The following is a 25,244-nucleotide window of genomic DNA, read 5'->3' on the forward strand; positions in this document are numbered from 1 at the left end:
TGGTCAACACATTTAACTCTTTCACCCTGTGACCATGAAAAACAAAGCACAATGAGGCAAATGGAGCCATTACACTGGGGGTAGGGGGGTACAGACAGTGATATGGTCAAATATGGCAGAAACTATGGATTTTTTTTGTAATGCTTGCTAAAATACATTGATCACGTATAGTAACAGATCCTAAAGCAAACATCTGCGAATTTAAAAAACAACTTTATTTTGAACATTTTCATCAATTGTAAAGGTGAATGGGGAGGGATACAAAAAATAATAGGGATGAAGGGTAAATTCAGATAAAATACATTTACATGTTCAAATGCTGATATTCTGAAGATTCCCAGGGGAGCCAAATCTCACAGAATTCATCACAAGATCCATTTAACAGACTTATGAGACGTTCCATAAGATCAGTTTCATTTAATTCTTGGAAAATCATAGTCGGTGGTGGAGATTCGTCTTTTTTCCAGAAGTTAGATATCTGGTGGCTGGTAATGTGTGAAGTAAATATTTGGAAAACCGTTTGGGGGATTTTTTAAATAAAATAATGCTGTAGATGGATCTCTTGATATTGTTTTGATGGGTTAGTCCTTCGATCAAATCAAAGTGCTGGGACCAAGTTTGGGAAATTTGGGGACAAGACCACCAGATATGAGACATTCTGCTAAATTCACCAAATCCTCTCCAAAATCTATTGGAATATTGTGGATATATGGTATGTAATCTGTCTGGAACCAGATACCAACAAAGTAGGATTCTATATTCTCTTTTATAGTACTACAAATTGAGCTTTTAGAGGTGTTTGTTAATATGGCTTCCCATTGTTTCAGTGGTATGTACCTAGTTCTTTTTCCCAGTTAAGCATATATAGTAATTTTACATTTCTCGCAAGAAAGTTCTCCCAATCTATTCCTAGGTAAATTCATAGAGAGTTTGAAATGTCTTCTGCCACATCCAGAATGATTGAGCGCTGTGCGATGCATCACGTTGTGGCAATGTGAACATGTATTGTGCATCCGAACGTAAGCGGTCAATGGGGAGCACCTTGAGGAGACAAATATATTTGTATTGTAGCGCGATGGCCAGGACACGTGAGCGTTTGCCCCCAGCACGCAACAGCAAATTTTTACAGGTCAGGAATCACCCAGCTACATCAGTGCGTCACGGCGCTTAAGCGCGTGCGCAATCCTACTGAACGCGGCCTTATTGTAAGAAGTGGGAAGATTATACTTTGTTTGTAATTCAGTAAAAGATTTTAATGTTCCAGAATAAAAAAAATCTTGCCAAGAAGAGAGATTCCTGTATTCACATACATCTGGACATTGTTGATTGGAGAATAGTGGGAGCATTAGAGAGAGGCTTTGGGTTAGACCAGCTTTTTTGGCCCATTTTGTCCCAGTAGAAGAGAGCAAGAAATGGTCGGAATGTCATACATTTCTCTTGGGCGTCTTGATTTGGGAATCCAACGTACATTTTACAAAGGGGTGGGGAAAAACATGTGTTCAATTTCCCACCATATGAATGTATTTATTTTTGATAAGTACAGTATTCAACTATCTGAAGAATAGAAACTGAAAAGGCATAAAAAGGGTATAGTAATCTGGGAAGTACAGTATGTTCATCGTAGTTGTGGCAATTCTGTTTTGTTGTTGGTTTTTTTATAAACAAAAAAGGTTTAATTGTTTTTTTCAGAAAAATTTAATTATGTGGCAAAACAAGAACGATTTAATTTTTTTATCTTGTACCATGAAGTTCATTATCTAGCAGGTCAATTCTTTCCCAGCTGTTTAAACTGTGTGGTTGGTAATGGCACAAAGAGTTTAAAATGTACTATTCCCTTGACGTATATGTTATCAAGTAGCTGTGATTTTCAGTGTTTCAATCCTCTCCAGCACCAAGTGGGTTAAATACCTATGTCTGATAAAAGTATTGAGCGCACAGGTCATATTGAGGAGCGGCACCTTGGTTTTTTTTTCTCTGTTCTGGGCAGGGCTCCTCTTCTTTTTATGGCCCCAGATGCCCGAGGGAAAGTTTGCAACACCCCGTATAAATTTAGCCCAACATCTCTCCATTTAGACAGTCTGCAGGAGTGCTCCTGACACTCCAGGACTAAGCCTGCAATCCCACGCAGGTGTTTCCCCTCTTGTGCCTTCTCTGTGCACATCTACTGTAGAATGTGAACAATGGAGGCCGAGGAATTGGATTTCAACCAAAATGAAGAGGTTCTGGCCACCTATACACTGCAAGGTGAGCTTGCATTATTTATTTTTTAGCCATGTGTGTGTTGCTGGAGATCTGCGTTAAGGCAGTGTCACTAAATGTAAATTAACCCATTCAGTGCCATCTCGCACATCAACAATCCACAACATTGCTCTTGCCATTTGTCTAGTGTGAAAGCACATTGATTCACCGGAGAGCTTGCAATCTAAACTTCCGTCACCTGATGTACAGTATTGTAATGTTAGAAGATCACATGCAGAATCTGTATGTAAACATTTTAACCTCTTCCATTCCAATGGTGAAATATGGATGCAGGCAGTCAGGCATTGTACGGTTTAAATACTACCTTCTGCCAGAGTGGTGTTAATTGTTTTTTTTTTTTTTTTTTTTTTTTTGGTACGGGTTCATTTGTGCATCGATATGGAATATATGCGTTTGGCAGAGTTTGTGGGCTTGTGCAGTAGCTTGCATCATTTATAGTGAAGAATCTGTAAAGATATGGCATGTCGGTTAATACTGCAAAGAAGGAATGAGGTTTAGTTGATTTGTCTCTCGCCAATAGTTTTTTACTAGTAAACTTTCAAGAATGCTAGTTTGTCAGCTGTGGATATCGCCAGAGTTGCAGACCGTGATCTTCAAAATTAGTCCCAATGCCGATACTATTTTACTACATTTTAACAAAGATATATTCCCACAGAAGCCTTTATAAAATTAACTTTATTTCATATCGTGCTTTTCTCCCAATGGGACTCAAAGCGCTTCACAATTACAGTATAGTGCGTGATACGCAGCACATACGATTTTTACAGACAGTCCATGCTCAGATGAGCTGACAATCTGTTTTTGGCACACAGGGAGATAAATTGACTTGCCCAAGGTCACAAGGAGCTGACACTGGGAATTGAACCAGGTTCCCCTCCTGCCTTGACTCACTGAGACACTCTGGGGGCATGATTGTGATGGTGATTGTGCAATGGGCCAGTGACATGCTGCTGTCTTGTTCACATCCTTACTTTGATGCAACATCTATACAAACACTTCTAATTGTTTTTGACTCTCTACTACCTTCTCTCTTTCTTTCTGTCTTTCTTTTTTTTCTCTCTTCTGTTTCTCTTCTCTCGCTGTTCAAGCTTTTCTTGAGCTTCCCTCCTCACGGCATGAATTGTATAAATCCAGCCAGTGTCCTCAAGGTAAATAGAGCTTTTCTCTTCTCACCTGTCATAAAGAAAACATCTATAGAAATGTCTATTGTGTGCCTTTCAGCATCCCCCCCAAACACTTCCCAAAAAAGTTTGATATAGCGCAAATCTAAATAAAGTGTCCCACCTTTAGAGCCATGTTTTTTTCACACTCCCTATATCTAACAAGAGAAGCCACTGATCATTTCTAAGACCCCATAATCAATATAGAGATACAATCAATGTGAGTAAATACATCGTTAACTGTTACCCCACGTTTCTCCTTATCGAGTAGGGGACTGAATTGGGTGCTGTTATTCGGAGAGGTTTTAACGTCACAATCTGTCTTTTTGGGATCTATTTGTTATTTTTTTATTTTATTGCGAAGATTTGGGTTTCCGTAGATCTGCTTTACAAGATGGGATGGGAGGGAGCAAGGCCACTGGACAGGTACAATGACGTAATATTAGACAAGCTGATCTTAATTCTGTCTTGGTGCAAATATTTGTATCAATATAACCGGAGTGATATATCTTCTCTGAAACCTCTCCGTTCTCAGCATCCTGCCTGAGCCCTCCTTTTGCGTTGTCTTTTCATTGCAGCTCTCGGCTCTGAAAAAGTAGAGCAGATGAGCAGAAGTTATAATGATACTGACATGGTGAGCCATCTTCTTGCTGAGGTGAGACCCTTATTATTATTTATTATTATTGTATGGCGCCAACATATTCCGCAGTACAATGTGGGATGCAGCACAGTATGACAAGAGAACACATAGGTTTGGTTCCGCCTACCCCTTTATTGTCTCTTGAAGCATAGGTGGGAAGCAGGGGGCGCTGAACCGAATTCATTTCAGCTCCTGGAACTCCGTTGGTTCCTCAGATACTTACCTTTGAAGGTGCCCCTCGATATTACCCCCTGCTGGGGAAACAAAATTGGGTGTTAAATCTCTGGCAGCACGGGGGGGCCGATAGGAAGCCGCAACATCACACAGGCTTCCTATTGGGCCCGCATGCCACGGGAAATGTAAGAAGCAGGAAGTACCAGCAGCACGTACCGAGGTAAGTATCTCGGGAGTCAGGGGGTCCCCAGAGCTGAAATCAATGCGTTTCCCACCTATGCTGAACAAAAAGGGGGTCATTTACTTGGAAGGCTCCTTTAATGCAGGGTGGAAAGGGCAAACAGAGCGGACTGTTGCTTTAACAGCCTCATGATTTTAATGTACACATATAGTACTATGTTGTCCAAAAACTAAAGTAGTACAGTAGTTTGTTTTCTGTCAATCGTATATAATGCTTTATTACAAAAAGATACAATGAATGTAAACAAAAGCCAGGATCTGAAAGGACGAACTTGAAATTGTACATTTCAATTAGTACACAATGTGATAACATAACTCTGCTGCTTTAGAACTGGTTCTCCCAGTTGTGAGTAATAAGGCCGCTTCCGCCTGTACAAATGATTAGAATAAACGTGATACATAGTAATCCTTCTTGTCCTCGTGTCAACAGAGGGACCGGGACCTGGAACTAGCCGCCCGTATCGGACAGGCCCTTCTGAAAAGGAACCACGTCTTGACAGAGCAGAATGAGTCCTTGGAGGAGCAGCTGTCACAGGCCCTTGATCATGTGAGTGATCTTCAAAGAACCTCGTGGACATTTTGCATCCAACAGTGATTCAGTGCCAAATGTGGCTACAACACAGCAGCACCCACTTATACCCTTAGTTTTTTTCTGTTGCTTGCACTAACCCAAAAGCAATGAATATATGTTCCCTGGAAATGTCCATTGTTCTAGTAAATGGATTTATAGTAAATTGTTGAGCAATAGTTAAAACTGCTGAGAAGGTGTTACTACGTGGGCAGGAATTTGGGTGGAATTGGGACCTGCCTGAAACGTTGATGGATCATTTATGTATTTTATTGACCAGTGATTAATGATCCATGACATTGTATTGTAGTTAGTCCAGTACACATGGTATACAGGTTATGAGAATTCCTCTGTTAAAACGACAGTGACTTATATGTAACCTCAACTTTATTTGATCCTCTCTTTTATGTATCATTATGATATGTAGTGATTCTATGAACTCTCGCATACCTTACATTCTGCAGCCTCTTTGTTGATCTTAAATAATGCAGTTCGAATTTTATTACACCCTTTTGTAGAGTGCATTTATTGCCATATTGTTATCATGCTCCTTATCGTATGCATTTCTACCCTTATCACATGTAATTAGAGCCCTCATACATCATGTTATTCTAGCACAAACATCTACTCCACTGACTTATGTTCTATAATGATAGCCTTACATAATAAGGCTACAGTTATAAGCAATACATTACCTTAAATAATTACACCAGTGTTGAACCACTATGGCATATATTTACTATTGATACTATTCCATAAGATACCTTCCGGGCCCAGAAGACACATTATTGCCCATTGTGAACAGAATAGCACAACATTGTAAATATGAACCTACACTATATCCCTTGTATGTAAAACAGCCTATTATATCCATGATATCCCTCCTTCACCAATACCTTTATGGAGTGATTCTTTGCACCCTTTACATTATGTTTCTCTCTTCCGCAGGTTAACCAACTCCAACACGAGCTGTCCAAGAAGGACGACCTGCTCCGAGTCGTGTCCATCGCCTCGGAGGAGAGCGAGACAGACTCTAGCTGCTCTACTCCCTTACGTTCCAACGACTCATTCAGCCTGTCCCATGGCCTGCTGCAGCTGGACAACTTGAACGGAAAACTGAGGGAGCTAGAGGAGGAGAACCTTGCACTGCGCTCAAGGGTACATAACCAGAGCACCTGCCACACTCCACAGTCCATAAAAACTATCTGCCTGATGTGTCAGGTCTACTCATACTTGTCAGGGCAACCAATAGGAAGATTCTTGAGCTCTGAGAGGGGACAGAGCAACTTGGAACAGCTGTAGCCCAGGCTGGATACCATTACTCTAGTTGTCTGCAAGAGAGCTAACCAGTCACCCACTTAACTTAAACTTGGTTACACAGATGCTTTAAAACAGCATTTCTGGGGCAACAGCTTCTTAAATTAAAATGTAACATATAATGCAAAACTTACTATGTATTTGTATAGTACCATCCATGTACCTAGCACTTTTTTACAGCAGTAATGCACGTGACATAAAAATAGGAGACATAATATTGGCTAACTATTAGCAAACACTTCCCATAGTTTTTCTCCTTGGTGGACAGAATGTTATTGGGGTATGACAGTAATTACATTTATCCAGCCTACTATGGGATGAATCGCCACCTTTTTTGGATAATGAGGGTGTATTAGATGGAAATATTACTGTATGCTCATTTGCATGTCTTAGGCAGGTCTGCAACCCTGCCTTTCACCATTATCACACAGCACTTCCACTGCAGCAAGGGATTCTGGGAAATGACATGCAAATGAGCACACAGTGCCACCTTTTGCTTCAAATCCATTTTGACATGAACCCCTATAAGCTTATGCTTGCTGCATTGCACAGCTTTTCTGCACAGCCTAGGTTAAGATGCATAGCCAGTAAACCTACCCACAGACAGCTATTTCGACCTGTTGGGTCTCATCAGTGTGAGGCTGGTTATACTGGCTTTGCAATTTGAAGCTTGGAGAGAGAGAGCTATCCATCTATCATCTATCACACACAAAATGTTTATTTTCAGGGAGAGGTTTTCAAATAAAATGCCTGTTCTATTTATGGACGCCCTCCGCTCTCTTACAGTTTAGAGTGTTTGTGCAACCAAGCACACGGCTTAGAATAACATCATGCACCCAGCCATGAATCAGAGATGTAGAGCAGTGGGTAGAGTGTTCTTGAGCACACAAGCTTGTTTGTTAAATTCCTGTCTGGCTCCCTTCAGAAAAACACTTGATCTGTGTCTTTCTCCGGACCTACTTGACAATGAGCTGTATATCTCGGTGTATTCCTCCTGGTAACATATGTTAAGTCTTACAAATAAATGTAGTGCACGTTTCTGGCCATCCCTGCAGCTACACATTGCAGCAAAGTGTTTACACAACAACGGAAACAAGTGCTTCCAGAGCACATGCGAAGCTCGTCTGATAACGGAGGCGAAAGCTTCATTGGATATTACATCTGTGTGTTGTCCTTTTATAGTAGCTACAGTACTAGGCTTGCGTTAAAAATTGTTTTTTTTCACGGCTATGAACATATTAATGCATTCCTCTGTGACGGTGCGATTCAGACTTCTCTGTCACACTGGGACTTGCTTTACCCTTCTCTTTATCGAGAGACCTGATTAGAAATTCCAAAGCATGAGATTGCTTCAGGGAGTTTTCATTCCATGAGAATGAAGTGCCTCTTTATCTGCTATCAAACTGCTTCAGCTTAATCTGCCAGCTGTGTTGATAAAATGTTCAAATGAATTACTTGCTGGAACAAGGGACTATGTTTGCATGTGTGTAGAATCTCATAACATACAAATAGTCAAATCTACTTTGGTAAGCAGGGAACTCGCTGGAAATTGTTGGGTGTTGAATGCTTAATATGCTATGTCCCATGTTACTAAATGGTGCCAAGCCATATTACTTTAGAGTTCATAGAATATAGTGTAAGAAAAGAACTGTGAAGTTTTATAAATAAGCCGTATGTAAAGAGTATTTTAGCAAACCTTTTTATTTTGCATCAAAGGCATCCTCAACCTACAGTATGTAGGCAATACTAGTAGAAACAGCAACGACTTGTCTTGGGAAACATAATGTTTAAAGTGCCCTGTATTTCTCTCTCCAAGGCTAGCCATCTGACAACAGAAACCATAACGTATGAAGAGAAGGAGCAGCAACTGGTCATCGACTGTGTGAAGGAAATCCGTGAGTATTGCAAACCAAGTAAAAATGACTGGGAAAGGCTTTTAGCCGCCATGAACCTTTATCCCATGTTGATCTCCACTAAATATTTTCCTGACCATTTAAACCTGATTCCCGTCACTGGGACTCAACGAGGTTCTCTCACAAAAATGCTCTTACCTTTTTTATCATCAGAATATTCCTCCACACTGAGGAGTAGAAAATGTCCAACCCTCCTCACAAAGTATATTTTTGTTTTGTTTGAGGGAATGTCTCGGCTCAGGTGTACGGAGTCTCAGCAGCTTTGTAAATAGTCGCAGAGTTCCATTATAAGAAGCCGTTTCTTACATCTGATGCACAATGTTAGACTTGTGCCACTTGATCAGGCTGCCTTTTTTTTTTTGCACAAGTAAGGCACAAAGCATGGCGCACAGAGACAAAATGGAATGAATCTCATTACAATCTGTGCACTGGGTAACTCCTCTCCTCTCCAACTCCTCCTACTGATGCTCCCTGTATCACACGCTGGTGAAGATAAAGCAAAATGAAAGCAAAGCACTTGGATACATTGACACAGGATGAAAATGCCACAGTTTTGGTCCACCTCTGCCTTTATACATAGCCCCTAATGATATTTGATAGTTATCACATGAAAGATAACTAGACTCTTTGCAAGTTAAGAGAACTTTTAGCTCAACCATTTATTTATTTTTTTCACAGAGGACTTTTGACATCTGATTTCAAACACTTATGTTTTAAAGGGTAAAAAAAAGAACTGAGATGTATGTGGAATTTCAGGTATAACAAGCTGTCATAAATCTACTTTTTTTTTTTTTATTGCGGTTTAACACACATTACCTTTTTTTAGCAGATTCAGTATTTTTTTGTTTAGACCTACGGTATATAATATTATTTAATTTTGTTATTAGAGCAGAGAATTGTACTACGCCAGTAAGGGAACCTACTTCAGTACAATGCTTCAGAATTCTTACAAATATGCAGCTTTGCAGAGTGTCACATTACAGTGAAATCAGACAAAAGTGACAATCTTAAGTCGACCCCTGAATACATTTTGAGAACTTTGCCTCATTATCTGAGTAGCTGGCCTGTTGCTTAATATCTAACTTGTAGGTTTTAATATTGTATGTCTTTATTTATATTGCGCCAAAAGTGTACTCGGCGCTTCACAAAGAATACAGTACAGGGAATTATAATAATACATTAAGCGCAGCAAAATCAGACAATCGGAAAGGAAATCCCTGCCCCGAAGATAATATACTGAAGATTAAAGGGATTTCCATGTAAACTGCTCTCGTTCAGAATTGCACGTAGGCAGGTTTATTTGGCAGGTACATGCCACTGGTTACCCATCTGAGTAATATACTTTCTAAAGCCAAAGCGTGTTTGTTCTACATTAATGATATACTAGTCTTAGAAGACTTCACTGTATAATAACAATAAACAGTGTTGGTTTGTGCCAATACCAGATGTTAAATCTAAAATGGGAACAATAAAAGAAAAAAAACTGGCGCCTTACAAGTCCAATAACAGTAAATGTCCTGGAAATTCAATACGAATTGGGAGAAAAGTCCAAAGAGAAGTCCCTTCAATTGCTTGACCAGATACAGATTCCTCCGGGTGTAGCGTGATATGAAAGAAAACAAAGAAAGAAATATATTGCAACAATTCCAGCAATTGATTACGACTTCCACTGTCTAAGAACATACAACAATGACTGACACACCTATACAATGAACAAACAAAACAAACATAAGACAAACAGTGACAAGGCTGGAATTCTAAAAAGCTAATTTAATATAAGATATAAAACAATAAAAATTGATGATATGCGATTGACAAGAAGATCGCTGGTCCGGTGGGTTAAAATCGGAACCCTACTCACAGACTGGATGATGTAATCAGACAATGGATAACGGCCGCCAAAGAATACACAGTCCTCCGGTAACACTGGAGCTTTCATAAACGTGCTCCTGCGCTTCTCCGCGTTCCTCAGGCGGATGTTCCGTCACTGGGAGGCGGGCCTTGGGGAGGGAGGTACTTCCTGCTTCCGATCCACTTCTGACGCGCTGATCTCGTCAATATTGTCAATAACAAGCTCTGAAATTTACCCTACGCGTTTCGTGCGCATGCGCACACTTCTTCAGGGGCATTGCCAAAGCGTGTTTGTTCTACATTAATGATATACTAGTATTAGAAGACTTCACTGTATAATAATAATAAACAGTTTTGGTTTGTGCCAATACCAGAAGTTAAATCTAGGTACATTCCTGTAGTTACCCCTGGTCGCTAGAGTGGGATAAGTGTGTCTGTGTGTGTATAACGAATAGGTACAGAAAAATAGCAATGGTGGGCACTCTAATACTAGATGGTGAAAAACATTATATAATCCAGTGCTACAACAGGTAATCCGTAACCCCAAAAGTTAACATACACCATAAAGTAACCCTGTAGAACTCTGAGACCATGATCAAAAGCTATGCTTGCCAATAATGCATCTGTTCGTGTACATTACTCTGCATCAATAGCGTTTTTTCATTATTGGTAAGCATATATATTTTTACTCATTGTCTCAGAGTGCTACAGGTTTGGGCACTCACAGGAATTTGAAGATGGTGCAAAAGGGTAGTTTATTAAATACCAATAATTCGGTCCCAGTTGGCACCAAAACATTGATGCTTTAATAAGCTATATGTATATTCATACACCGAAGGAAAAAAAAAACATGCATTGATGTTTTAGGCACTATTAAGATTAAAGTGCCATCAGGATTTAGTGGACACAGTTACTCATTAGACAGTTGGGATGGTATGTGCATAAGAGCATTGAGTGAACTCTGATACTAAAAGGCATTTAAACAGTGGGCATTGCTCTTGTTTTAGGGGAATCCAATGTCCATATCAGCAGGCTGAGTGACGAGCTTTCCAGTAAGAATGAGGAAATTGTCCGATACCATGAGGAGATTGCAACGCTACTCACTCAAATCGTTGACCTGCAACACAAACTGAAAGAGGTGTGTGTTTAGGGCTATTGATGCCAGTGCTGTTTCATGGGGTGCTTCATTGAACAACTGAAGTTCATAACACCATTTTATTACCCAGTAATGTTTTATTCTATAGACCTGTTGCAAGTATACTTAAAAGAGTTTATATAGATCTAGTTAAAGTGTTTACACATTGAAACTCGGGGCAGATCCATTTTAACATTTCAAATGTGTGTGCATTTTCTGTAGAGTGCAATTGAAAAGGAGGAGCTGAGACTTCACCTAAAGGCGTCTAAGGAAGCTCAGAGACAGCTGACTGCTGAGGTGAGGTCCTCCCTTAACCAACAAAGTTAGATAATGTGTATAAAAATAAAGTCGTATTTACAGAGTCCTCTTCTGTTGGACTGGAGATCAGAACATTCCTGTAAATGACTTTGAGAGAACCAAGTTTTATTCCCCTTCTATGGAATCTACCTTTGTCATGTGCAAACCCCAATGTATTTATTATTTAAGAATCTAGGAAGGTTATTCATTAGAGTGTGCTAGTACCTATCGAGCACTACTGCACGCACACTCCCATTGACTTTAGTGGGAGTTCCGTGCGCTAGTGCAGAATCAGCACACTCGCACTCTAATGAATAGCTAAAGAAGTAGTACTTGACCCATGTTTGTACAGGCAGCTGCGTAGGTGCCGTTAATGGGAACAGGTCTACTTTGCAGTTATTACCACTGTTCAGATGTATAAGCCTACGTATGGAAAGAAAAACGGCACTCCACTGGACTTGCAAAAAGATATATTAAAGTTGCTGAAGTACAGAGATAGATGTTTCACGACAGGACCAAAATGTTGATCTCTGTATTTGAGCACCTTTACTATATCTCTTTGTAATTTCCCTGCAAGTCCACCACCCTGGGGATATTCGAGCACCCGTGGCATTTTAACTTTGGAATTGTAAGTGCACCTTCTTGTCCTCAGATGTATAAGCCACCAGTATTTTGTCATTTGTTTATGAAGCTGCTTTTTCAGTAGTTTGAGTTCGAGTGGCGCTGTTATAGAGCCACTGCAGTGATCAGATCTGATATTGTAGCCTTTATTTACCCTGCTGTTCTCCGGTTACAGCTGCATGAGTTGCAGGACCGGACCGCTGAGTGCCAGGGGATGCTGCAGGAAGCTCAGGAAGAGGTGAAGATGCTGCGATGCAAATCCAGCCCCTCTGCACTTCTCAGGCGCCCACAGTCCTGCAGCGTGTTCCCTGTGGTAAGAAGACACATATATTATATGGGGTAAAAAGTGGTATATAGGCAGTGCACTGTTGCAAAACAGGACTGGACTGCCGGTGTATTGAACACACAAAATGTAATGGCCCATACAGGAACAGATGAAGAGAGCCACTAACGCGTTTTACACTGTCAAGTAGCGCTTTTGACAAAGTGCTACTTGACAGCGTGAAACGCGTTAGTGGATCTCTTTGTCTGTTTCTGTATGTGCCATTACATTTTGTGTATTCAATACACCGGCCATCCAGTCCTGTTTTGCAGCAGTGCACTGCCTATACACCACGTTTTGCCTGTTTTCTACATCGGTTGGAGCACGCCAATACACCCACATGAACAGTCAATGGAGTGAGTACTCTTGTTTTTGTATCACAGAACTGTGCATCCCGCGCATTGATTGTATTCATAGAGCCAGGAACCGGGGGTCGCATTTTATATATACTTGGACTCTCCGGCAGCAGTGAGACACAGGGGAGAGGAAACAGGGGTTTTCATAGCCTCCAGGCGCCTTTGGTGTTACCCAATTCATTGTATTATATATACATGTCACTGTGATAACCGCGGCCAGTATCACATACTTAGTCTTCAGATACTCACTCCGTAGGAATTATCCCTCTTGTGAATGGACACATCTGGAAATCTTCACCAGTATTTACATTGGTTATACACTGTTACACAGTTGTTGTTTTTCTAAAGCAACAATCCAAAAACGTTCTGCTTACCTTCTATCTTGACGCATTGCTGTGGAGTTACTCCAATTTTTGGTATTATATGGGGTAAAATGGATAGCAGTAGAAAAAGTGACCAAAGAAATAGTCCTGTGTATTTTTTTTTCCCAGGACTCCTTGGCAGCTGAGATTGAGGGCACCATGCGGAGGGAGCTAAGTTTGGATGAAGATTCATTCTTGGGAGAACGAAAGTAAGGGCCCGTCTGCCTGCCAGGGTGCTGCAGAAAACAGAAACAAAGTTCATGAAATCCCAAGTTATAGGGTTGAGAATACCAAGGTTTACCCTTAAGTTCCAGAAGTGCATTATAGCATTTTGAAATTATGTTCTACTAGCGCATGTGTCACTAACGAGGTTTACGAAGTGTCTGTGATTCCTTATTGGTTAACCAGACTGGGCATTGGCCTCCATGAAATACTAAACCCATAATGTATGATTACAGCTGCAGATGTACGACATTAAAGGGGTATTTGCTAGAGAACCACTGCAAAACAGCATCAATGCTTTTAGGGGGATTCTTTTCCCTGGGTAAATATGGTGCTGAACACAGGCTTCCCTTAAGGTTTTTCATGGTAACCATACTTTTACAGTGCTAAAGACGTGTAAGGGAATGAAGGAGTGAGATCGTTTTAATGGAGTTTAATTGGGGTTTTGCAGTATGGCACTGCAATTCAGGGAATAGATCACAAAGTTCAGATTGAAGTCCATTGACAATATATTGCTTGATGTAAAATTAACAGCTCCTTCACTTTTTTCTTTTCTTGAGGAGCCAACCGAAACGCGTCTTCGATACCGTCAAAGTAGCAAATGATGCTCGCTGCCGATCCTCCTCCTTACCTCCTCCTCTGCAGATACCCGGCTCAAACCGCTCGGGCGTGGTTATGACGGCGTTGCTTTTTGAGTCTAAGCAGAAGAATCCCAACACCTCCTTATGTGAGAATGCAGAAGGTGTGAAAGAGAGAGAACTTGTTAAGTAGGTATCAGTTCAGCATTCTTAGAACACGTTTTCCATCCATTGTAATATAGCAAAGATTTTGCAACACTAATCAGTAGAAGTTTGGAACTGCCGTAGTGTACTTTCCTTGATTATAAAGAGCTCGTCACAAAGGAGCTCATTCATTGATGCCATTTGGAGATCCCATTAACTTCAATGAGTTCATACTGTATTTAGTTGAGTGAGAAATGTCAGGGACAAAATTAGCAAAATGATTAAACTATTTTTATAACAGTGAAAGCTTTAAAGACTCCAGACTTTAACTCCAATTTATGTTGGTGCACATTTAAGAACCCCGTATTTTACCCACATGACGGCCCCTAAATTCACTGCTGCACATTATTCAGACTCCTACTGTCATTTTGTCATGTTAGTCCATGAAAGTCTATCACCAACTGCAGCTTTAGATCTTCTCAAGACCAATACGGCCTCTGCTGCTGTGTACTACACACTAATGCAAAGTCCCTGCCTCTTACAGAGACCCCCTAAATGTCAGGCAGCCAGGGAGTCCGCGAGACACAGATTTGGAAACGGCCTTGCACAGGCTGCACCTGCGCCGGCAGAACTACCTGAGCGAGAAGCAGTTCTTCAGGGAAGAGTGGGAGCAAAAGATCAAGGTGCTGGAAGAGGAGAGGGAGAGCAGTGGCTACAGCACCCCGACCGGCAGCATCCGCTCCATGTCAACGCACCACTCCGAATTCACCGACTTCTCCAGCACCTCCTGCTCGCTGCGCACACTCCTGCCGGAAAAGCTACAAATCGTCAAGCCCCTGGAGGGTGAGAGTCTAAAATACTGTGAGATATGCAGTGTATGTGTGTCTCCTGCAAAATATAGAGCGAGTTACACATACACATAAGTATGTGTGTGTGTATGTATATTTGTCTCGCTATATGCATTATATCAGAGGTGCGATATTTTCGGGGGTGGGGGGATACAGAGGCCCCGCGCTTCCCTGAAGGCATTTAAATTAAATGTCAATTGCGCTGGGGCTCTATAACTTCACTTATCATGGCTTCCAGCAATGTGTTGCCATGGCAACCCACTGTCAAATGATGCCTCGGGGTCATGTGGCGTTGCATTGCCATAGCAATGTGACGTTACATGACCCCACAGCGTCATTTGACGACTGAGCCGAGTGGGGGGAGGGGGAGAGCAGGCATGGGGACGCAGGTAGAAAAGTTTGCGCACCCCTGCATTATATTATAATATAATGAAATGGCCACACACCTCAGTAGAAAGTTATTTATGCATCGCCGTGCAGCATGGCAGAGAGAAAATTCAATATACAATAACATCTCAATTTTTTTTTAATGAACACCGGCACCAGAGTAGTTAAAAAAAAAGGGGGGGGGGGATTTTATTTATTTATTTATAAAATATTTTACCAGGAAGTAATACATTGAGAGTTGCATACACCATAGTTGTTTGGTTATAATTAAGATCACGTTATTTTCTTTTTGAAACTACGTGTGTCCATCATACACTTGTAACCACATCTCCCACCCCCTACACACACACACTTCTACATCCATCATCTATATCAGTGATTTCCAACCTTTTTTGTTTGGAGGAACCCTTGAAGTATTTCGAAAAATCTCGGGGAACCCCTATCTGGCTGACACATATATTAGGTTCGACAGGGGTCAGTCACAACATTTCACACCCTCTCTTCTCTCACTCGCCCCTACCTTCCGTCAATTACCCCACTCTCTCAATCCACCCTACAAAATACATACCAAAAAAAACACCCCGGAGGCGGGGGGGAGGGGGGGTCTGTGGTCCATAGGGGGAACCCCTGAGACCGAGTCCATAGACAGACAGGCCGTGCTGAGGCGTGCGGAAGCTCCGCGCTGAGCCCCTGCATCCTCAATGAGAATTAGAGAATGAGAATGAGAGGGGGCTCACGCGAGCGTCCGCAGGCATGCTGACGAGTTGGAGGTTTCAGCCGAGCGCCAAGCTGTTTTTCAGCGCGCTGTCGGCTGAAAACCTCCAATCACAGCACAGCAGCGTCAACGTTACGGCGCTGTGACGTCGGCGTCGTTACATTGACGTCAGTGCGTCGCGGGCGATTGGCCCAGCGACGTCACTGCCCCGCCTCCAACCACCTCCCCCCGGCTCCCTTCGCGCACGCTGGCTCGCCTGCAAGTCCGTGCAATCGAGCTGACTGAAGCAGGCGAGCCTCAGCGTTAGCGCGCCTCCGCTCTCCCCACACCTCTATGGCCCGGGCCTGAGACTGCTTCAAGGAGCCCCAAGGTTCCACGGAACCCTGGTTGGGAATCACTGATCTATATACATATATGGATGCAGATGGTGCTTCTAAAACCTCAGTCGCCTCAGAAGCCCTCACCTTTCTCTTACCGGTCAGGTTCCCAGACCCTCCATCAGTGGCAGCAGCTTGCTCAGCCTAACCTGGGGACCATTCTGGATCCTCGACCTGGAGTGATGACCAAAGGATTCAAGCCCCTACCAGAGGATGCTGTCTACCACCTGTGTGACCTGGAGGAAGACGAGAAGGAAGATGATGATGATGAGGAGGAGGAGGAGGAGGATGATGGAGGCATAACATTTCAAGTAAAAGAAGGGGAAGATCACATGCCAAACCCTAAGCCAACATTAGGGATATTCCTGCCACCTATCTCTACGTCATCTGCTCCAACTTCTGGTGAGGAACAGAAATGTGAGCGCATTTATCCTGTTTCTAGCAGTCTGACTTCTCCTGTCCTATTATATCAAAGTGACAGATCGCATTGATCTTGATTTTGTTTCTCCATTAAGAGGAATTTATAATATTAAGCTTGTTGTAGCTAGCTCATCAGAACCTTCCAATCAAGTAGATGCTTTGGTACCAATGTATACGCCATTGAATAACGCACAGTTAAGTTGCTTACTGTATATTCACTTGTTGAGCCTATTCTGTGCCAAAAATGTATCAGTCCCCTGTTCAGTGCATCTTGGGTAATCTGTGCCATTTGTCTTAAGCAGGGAAGAAGAGATTTTGATATTAAATATGGTCCTTAATAAACCTAGGAGAATGCTAAACCATGCTATTCCATAAGTCACTTCAATGAGATGTAAGGTGTCCTATTGAATAACACCGCTTTATAAACATGTACCAAAATATCTGTATGTTTGTATGCACATTTGTTTTTGCTGTGCATTAGCCTTGCTGGATAAATACACATAGATGCATCTTTTCTTTGTGCTGTAAAAGTTTTTTTGCCCTTTTTCTGTACTTTGCAAATAACCTTTCGTTTGTATCCTTTGCAATGCAGCCACAAACCCGGGCAAGTGCCTGTCCTGCACAAACTCAACATTCACTTTTACCACCTGCCACATCCTGCATCCCTCTGACATCACTCAGGTGACCCCCAGGTGAGCAGATGACTCTGAATCTGTGATGCTCAAGCAGAATGCCATTGTATATATTTATTTGAATAAATAGGCAAAGATCCTTGTTGCACTGTGCATTAAGGTGATCTAATTGGAGTGCAAAAGATAAAGTATTAAGAATTATTATTTTTTGAAAGGTCCTGGGTTTGAATCTTGGCATTATAGCAAACTCAACCCTGACTAAAGCTCACAATCTCATGTACCATTCAAATTCAAAATTCCCAATAAATGCACACATTCAAAAGCAAAGAATATAGCTCTGATACACACTTGCCCTGCTGAGACGTTGTGCATATGTAGGGTATGCTTTAATTCCTGCCGCCTAGATATTGCAATTGTGGGGTTGTCGGTTTCCCTCCAATACCAGTGCTAAGTGCAGTACCTGATAACTTTTTGTAAAGAATTTAATAATCTAATCATTTAAAATGTAATCCTGCTTTAAAGCAAATATTTGACTGCTTTAGTGTCTTTTGAGATTAAGTATACTTTCTTGGTGCTCCTGAATGGGACAGTCTGTCATTTTCAAGTGTTTTCTTGACCCATATCCCACCCTGGCTTAAATAAGGAGCCAATAATAATTATGAGGAGGGGGAGAGAGGGCAGTTTAACTTGTGCAAACTCTTGTTGAACACGGTGACATCAGATAAAAGGGAGCAGCCAGAAGAAAACAGACTCCTCCATCTCATCTTACCATTTTTAGGAACCAACTTTAAACATTTATTTTAAATACATGTGTGTTTATCGGGGTTGGGTAATAAAATAAAAAAAAGTGTGTGCGTGCCAAGCACGCACATTTTAAGTGAAACTTATTTGTCTTTTGTCACTGTTTTGTCATAGAAATTGTACTTGTGATGGTGACGTTTTTAATTAAAAATCAAAACACAATTTCAGTGCCAAAACGCAAAGAAGTTTGACTTAGAACGCATGTTTTAGCTATTTGCACGTCTATATTTATAGTAAGTGTGTGGTGTGTGGTGTGTGTGTGTGTGTGTGTGCCGTGTGTGTGCCGTGCACATGCGTTTTAAGTCACACTTCCATGCTTTGTGTTTTGTCACAAAAATTGTGTTTTGATTTTTTAATTAAAAACATCACCATCGCAAATAAAATTTGTGTGACAAAACGCAAAGAAGTTTCACTTTATGCGCGTGCTCGGCACACACTTTTTTTCCTATCAAAAGTCTGTAGGCGCCAGCAAAAAATGTTTCACTTAAAAAGGCAATCAATCACCCAGATGAAACACCTTAAATATGTCTTTACTATTAGTACATGTTGGTCCTTTAAGCTAATCTATACAGTACATGATGAGTGCAAGTGCATTATATTGATTCTTTATGTGCGTGTTTCTCTTTCTAATAGCTCCATGTACACTCCGTTATCCTTTGGAAGCAGCAGCACCTGTACCACAAACACAGTGGTGAGCTCCCCTGCTATGTCCTATCGGCTGAGTACAGGGGAATCTTTTGGCAAAATAAGAGATTCCAAAACCACCTTTAGCAGCGCCAGCAACTTGGCCAAACTCTTGCAGGAGCAAGGGATCTCTGCCAAGGTAGACGGCACCCCCGTCTCAGAGAAGCCGCAGCCCCAGCGCCCAAACAACTTGCCTCTCCCCTCTACCCCGCCTAATTCTCCCTCTCGTTCTCCATGTCTGTCCCCTTTGACTTTCGAGCCCCGGGCAAATCCCTCTGAAAACTTCTTGGCGATCTCCAGACCGGCTGAGAGCTTTTTGCAGGAGATGTATGGTCTGAAACCCACCCGGAACCAGCCTGACCTGGGGCAGCTGAAGGTAAATCTGGTAGAGCGACTGAAGCGGTTGGGTATCGCAAGAGTGGTCAACCATCCTGCAGAAGGGGACAAAGGGCACAGTCCAGCACTAAGTAACGGGCTGAGACGGCAAGAGTCTGCTGTGTTTGTTGGGACAGGCAGCATCCTGATGGTCGGACTAAGGAGAAACCAGAGTCTCCCGGCTCTCATTGGGGGACTTGTACCCCAGGCGTGCACTTCATCTCCAAAAATGGGTAGCCTAAAAGAAGACTGAATGAACAGAACATTTATATTTTTTGACAAACACTTCATGTGTTGAGAAGGAGCCCCCTCTCCCCCCCGCTCCCATTTCCCCCTTTGTTTTGTAAAGGAAGGGTTGTCTAAGGTATGAGCATGTAGAAGAGTAGGATACAGAGTGTGGATTTTGTGTAAAAGAACGAGACCTTAATCAAGAGTGATGAACAAAGTAGGAGTCGAAGCTAAAAGGAACCAGAAATGTTTGTCACAGAAGTTGTGGAAAGGGGAAACAAGATTTACATAAAAGGGTTTGGTAATAATACTAAAACATTGTGAGATGGAAACGTAAAGCTAGAGATGACTTTGCCATATAGCAAAGTTGGAACCAAAGCTAGAACTGTTACCTAAAGTGTTGGGCATTATGAGGATCAACGTGTTGTATAAATATTTCTGTTAACCTTTTTAGAGGTGTATCATACATCTAAGGTCTTTTGTTATGAGCCAGTTCAAAATAATACATTGCATGCACATGGGACAGGGAAGGAAACGCATTAAATACACCTGCACGGGACTAGGAGGGTAGCCGGAAGAAGCCCCGGAGACCATGGTAGCCGGTGGCTTTTGCATTATAAGCATCTAACCAGCTATGTTGAGGTTAGTCGTATTTTGCGGAGTGCGTCAATGACCCCCTTGGGAGCGAAAGGGTTAAATCGCAGACCGTCTAGAGACACAGCACAAGGATATGAAAGTTGACACCTTGTCTCTTTAATTCTTTGTTGCCAAAAGGTGTCTGAAATGCTTTGCAGGCTTCTCAGGCTGAGGATGGGACAGCTTTGATTTTCTTCCTTCAACCAGCAAAAAAAAAAAGCACAAATAATTTTTGTACTGTTCTTTTCTCATATGGTATTAGAGCGGAGAAGTCAATGTACAGACCATGAAAGAAAGAAAAAAGATGTCTTTATGTATAACAATGGAAGCCCTTTGTGGCTTGCCCAGACTATGCCACAATTGCGAAGAAGGAAGTGTTCTGATTTTACGTTATTACACTGGCTAGACAATGATTGGCTGTAAATGTTGAAGTAAGCACGTACCTTCTTATTGCAGTGTCTCAATGCCCTGACAGTAGTTAGAAAATTCTCTGATTTATAGAACATGATGATGTGCTATTTTTGCACATCCCATCTCAAGTGTGAACCCAGGATAATAATATAAGGGCCGCACCATGTTCTCCAGTCTTCTTTTTAAACAAGCAAATGCTGGTCAGATACACCAGTATCTTTAAGCCAGCTGTCCCACATACCAAGTGGAGTGAAGGTATTGTGAATTTATGTATAAGAAGAATAGCTTTGCTCTATAATGAGTTGCAGACCGCACAGGCATTAACACAGCAGTGGCACTTACCCAGCAACTCTACGTGTCATTTAAAGTGTATATTGCATCTTTGGGCACCTAATTTGTGCAGGGGATAAAGTTGCTGGTCTTGAAACAGTCTGTAGTTTCTGTGTCCCACCTCTCCAGCAAGGATTCCTACAAGGTAGAGTATACAGCAAATAGATATACCACATGTGAGCACATTCACGTGTCTCAGACAGGTATGCAACCTTGCCTTTCCCCGTTATCTCTTAGGATGCAATGCTCCCATTGCAGCCAGGGATTCTTTGAAATTACATGCAAAGGAGCACACAGGGTAGAGAAAAGAGACTAGTTACTGAGTTATGTCGATCTGGGCCTCTAGTTGCTTTGTTAGAGGAATGCCAGTGAGGTTGGAGCTAGGTAAACCCGTGTGTTTGCCTCTAAAGCCAGCCCTACATACACTGCAATTTGACTTAAGGTGATATTCTCTGCTGTTATGGCCAGGCCCTCCTGTATATTAAATTTTCTTGGTCTTTACAGTTACCAAATCCAAGCAAGGTGAAGCATTGTGCGACTACAGACCTGTGTAATATATCAAAATGATCAACTTATGTACATTTGTGTAAATATTAACCAACCACAGTTAACATTCTTCTGTGCCGTGTTTGAGTAATCTAGAATGGATATGTTCCTTTCTTCCAAGTAGCAGATAAATAATATTGAGATAGTTATTAATTAACAAAATGGAAACCCAAAGCAAAGTGGATTTTAACCTAAGTGCATGCAATATATATTTACTTTCTAGCTGTGCATTATGGTTGTATGCAGTCTAGTCTGATTTATCTTCATAAACTTTGGCACCCATTGCTGATTGAATGGTGGAAGAAAGCAGGGTTCGTACACCGACAGTTCCCATCTTGGGGATCTTGCGTTTCGAGCATAACTATGGTTATCGCTTCCTTTACGTGAGGATTTAGGACCATATTTACCAAGCCGTCTTCTACCATAAAGACACCTTCTGGTACTGGAAGATGCCCAACAGCCCATTCATGTCAATGGTCGTAGAGTGTCTTCAAGCACTAGGTGTGTCTATTGAGGACCATATTTACTAAGCAGTCTTCTTTCATATTTACAAGGTGGGGATATTTTGTAGCAATTCTGCTCACATTTTTACACATTTATACGGTGTATGGTTTCAAAGAAATACTGAAAAAGATAACATCTCAAATGTATAACAGATTGCAGGTTTTTCATGTTTCTCAATTATGGTCCACTTTTATTTCACAGAAGAGACTGCTTGTGCAATATTGTGTTTATATACTTATTTAAACAGCCATATAACTGTGGTGTAATGTCTATTTCATTATACTTTTGTGTTTACCTCTTTCTTGCTTTATTCAGTTTTTTTTGAGGCACCCTTCTTAATATGGCTGGGAAAATGCCAGTGATCTTTGTAATAGTACAATTCTGTCTAATGCCAAAATATCTGGTGCAAAGTGATCTTAAAGCAACTTTAACCTCTTCACACAAGTTCAAATGTTTCTTAAATTGTATTTCAAACTTGGCATTTCTAGATTTTCAGTTGTGTGAAACATACCGCAATATATGCTTTGGATTCCTTCTTATTTACACCTTTTACTAAACACAGGCTTACAGGATGCCCTTAGTAAATGCTGTCTAGCCTAGATAGCTTTAAGTCACTTAAAGGGAGACCCTCTATCCCTCATTAACGGTATTCTTTATAGAGGAGGGCAATGAGCCGTACGGTTCATCTTCACTTCCTAGCGATATGATGCCTCAAAATAGAAATGAGGCACTGAAAACCGTCTGGAGGTTACAATGTGGTAGCCAAGAGCAAGTGCTGCACAATTCGGCTGTTCTTAGGCTTCAAAAGGGAATGAAGTAGATAGAAATGCAATTAAATCCTAGCTTGTGAAGAGGGATTCGTGATTCGTAGACCCTTATAGGTGTTGCAGGTCCCTCTTGACAGCGAAGAGGTTAATATTATAAAGCCACCCTCCAAAGCTCACGTATGCATTCCACCGCATTATATTGATATTCAGCTGTCATCACCCAGTAGTTTTTAAAGTCCCTTTCCTACGTCCCTCTATTATTTTCATGCAATAAGTTTATATGTGGTCTCTTTAGCCTGTGCACCCCTAGATACCATTATCAGGGGTAGTGTCTTTGACTTTAGATTAATATCACTATTTATATAACTGTTGTATTACTTGCTGTACTTTCCAATGTTTCTCAAAGTAGCGGGGTGACCATTCTTGGCATTTAAATTACACAGTAATACGCACCTTCAAAACAAAATGACATTTAAGTGTCATCTTCTTGGGACTTTAGACTTCTCAGTAATTCTGATAAATGTTGAGTATCCGCGCTGTATCTTCTGCTACGCTTACTAACCTGGTTTGTGAACGCTAAATTACATTTTTTTTTAAATGCCCTAGATATGTGTCACAAAGCTGTCTGAGCAAATAAAGGGTTCTTTCTTTTTTTTTTTTTTAGTTAAATCATTTGTTGAAGAGATAAAAAAAAAGAGACTTCGTTTTTAATATTTGTAATATTTCCCGAATTGTCGCTTTACACATGTTGCATACGGAATATTGTACACCTTGTTTTTGTTTTCTGTCAATAAACATTTTTGATCTTTGTACTTTTTTAACTGGAGCAGAGTTGCTTTCGTGTAAAGGGGCCAAGTTTACACCGGTGAGGTCTGTTTATAGTGTCATAAACAGTGGGAATAAAATGGAAAATGGCTATAAAAACAACAGGATATAGCAACGATGCCTGTTCACTTACTTACAGCTTGGGAGTCTGCAGAGACATTTGTACAGCTGAAGACGTGATATAAACAAAGGTTCATGCATGCCCTTTGCCAAGATAATATAGCACTTTATGCAGATACAGGATGACCCTCATGCTCCAATACAAACAACATTCTGTGGGCGATACACTGTCCTGCATTTCCTACATCCAATTGATATTATATACAGTACTCCTTTTTATATCTAGATTCTACATGTACTGTGTATAATGACTTATCCTCCAATACGAGTGTTCAGTACAAGCTCTATATTACAGTAAGGCTGTAGGAGCTATATTGAGGCAAGGTGAGTTCTGTGTGTCAGGAAATTGGTCTGTGTTGACAAAATTTGCATCAAGAAATATGCATCTTGCACTAAAAAAGTGACGGAGAAAACCAACGCAGAAACCGGTGCAGAAATGTAATGAAAGTTGCACATTGTTTAGTACATAGACAAGTGCTAATATGCTAATATAACTCCACTGTAATGCCTCCCACTTGTGCCATAAATCACTCATTTCGTCCCAGGCAGACGCAGGCATACCCGAAAATGGCGCCACTCCGGTTACTACATAGACGCTGTGTGGTAGTGAGGAACCGGGTACCCGGAAATTACCTGGTACCGGGCATACCCGAGCACGCTGAAGCAGCAGCACACTCCGGAAGTCCCTGAAGACTTTCAGGTCGGACCCCTGCGGCCCACTCCTTCCTGGCTGTCCTGCTCCGCGGCTCGACTACCCGATCTTGCGCGTCCTCTCCCGCCGCCTGACGTCCTACCCTCCAGTCGCTGTCCTCAGTTGCTGCTGCATTTGCCGCCCTCTTCCGCCGCCCTCCAAACCTACGCGGCCGGTTAAGTTTTTCTTTGCTTTCCCTGAGTACTTTTTAGTATCTGGTCCAACACTACTTGCCTGGTGCAGGTGATTGTCCGCACGATCTGTGTTTCAATAAATACTTGGCACTTATATTCGTGCCTTAATACATAGAGACAATACGTCGGGCTGCGGTCGCTGGAAAAATCAAATTGAGATGACTTCCAGAGATCGCGACCAAGCCGTCACGCCGCACTTACTATAAGCGCACGCGATGGCGGCAATTCATTTGTTTTGACGCGGCGGCGCTATCGCCGGCACTATAAGCGCAGCCTAAGCTTCATGGAATGGATCTGCGTGGAAAATTACCCTCAGAAAATGAACAAGTTACCAAAAATATTGTTGACCTAAACAGATTAAAAAAAAAAAAAAAAAACAATAGCCAAAGAAGTTACAAGAAGGTAAGAACCTCTATGAACTCGTGCAATAGATTTGTTCTGCAAATTGATCTTTTACCCATGCTGCAGTGCAGCGCCCCTTGCAGAGAAGGGGTTAAGAGCCATGTTGACTGTGTGATCATGCTGTCATTGAATGTGACACTGACCAATCCAGTGAAGCCATATTGTTTCCGCGGTGACAAGTCAAAACAGACA

At 41.6% G+C, this 25,244-nt stretch overlaps 1 protein-coding gene and 1 long non-coding RNA gene across 7 annotated transcripts in view; one reads left to right on the top strand and one right to left on the bottom strand.

The window, feature by feature from the left end:
- TRAK2 (trafficking kinesin protein 2) overlaps positions 1-23,272 on the top strand; it is a 38,631-nt gene extending 15,359 nt beyond the window's left edge. For 2 of the 6 annotated variants that reach the window (XM_075608636.1, XM_075608637.1), the window contains 14 exons: positions 3,348-3,407; positions 3,998-4,074; positions 4,904-5,020; positions 5,990-6,199; positions 8,175-8,253; positions 11,130-11,260; positions 11,480-11,554; positions 12,351-12,488; positions 13,345-13,424; positions 13,998-14,204; positions 14,704-15,002; positions 16,592-16,903; positions 17,499-17,598; positions 18,973-23,272. In XM_075608636.1, the coding sequence (XP_075464751.1) occupies positions 3,348-3,407; positions 3,998-4,074; positions 4,904-5,020; positions 5,990-6,199; positions 8,175-8,253; positions 11,130-11,260; positions 11,480-11,554; positions 12,351-12,488; positions 13,345-13,424; positions 13,998-14,204; positions 14,704-15,002; positions 16,592-16,903; positions 17,499-17,598; positions 18,973-19,651 (2,564 nt within the window). In that variant the 3' untranslated portion in view covers positions 19,652-23,272. Of the gene's footprint in view, positions 1-2,051; positions 2,245-3,347; positions 3,408-3,997; positions 4,075-4,903; positions 5,021-5,989; positions 6,200-8,174; positions 8,254-11,129; positions 11,261-11,479; positions 11,555-12,350; positions 12,489-13,344; positions 13,425-13,997; positions 14,205-14,703; positions 15,003-16,591; positions 16,904-17,498; positions 17,599-18,972 lie in introns of those variants that run through there. The other 4 variants (XM_075608638.1, XM_075608642.1, XM_075608640.1 and 1 more) reach the window with 4 other exon arrangements.
- On the bottom strand, positions 8,302-12,479 carry LOC142499381 (uncharacterized). Its single transcript, XR_012802662.1, has 2 exons — positions 9,767-12,479; positions 8,302-8,754 (listed from the first exon to the last, which is right to left on the bottom strand). It is a non-coding gene; the product is annotated as an uncharacterized LOC142499381 (long non-coding RNA).
- Positions 23,273-25,244: the final 1,972 nt, after the last annotated feature.

This window comes from Ascaphus truei, chromosome 7 (genome assembly GCF_040206685.1).
Source record: "Ascaphus truei isolate aAscTru1 chromosome 7, aAscTru1.hap1, whole genome shotgun sequence".
NCBI lineage: Eukaryota > Metazoa > Chordata > Amphibia > Anura > Ascaphidae > Ascaphus > Ascaphus truei.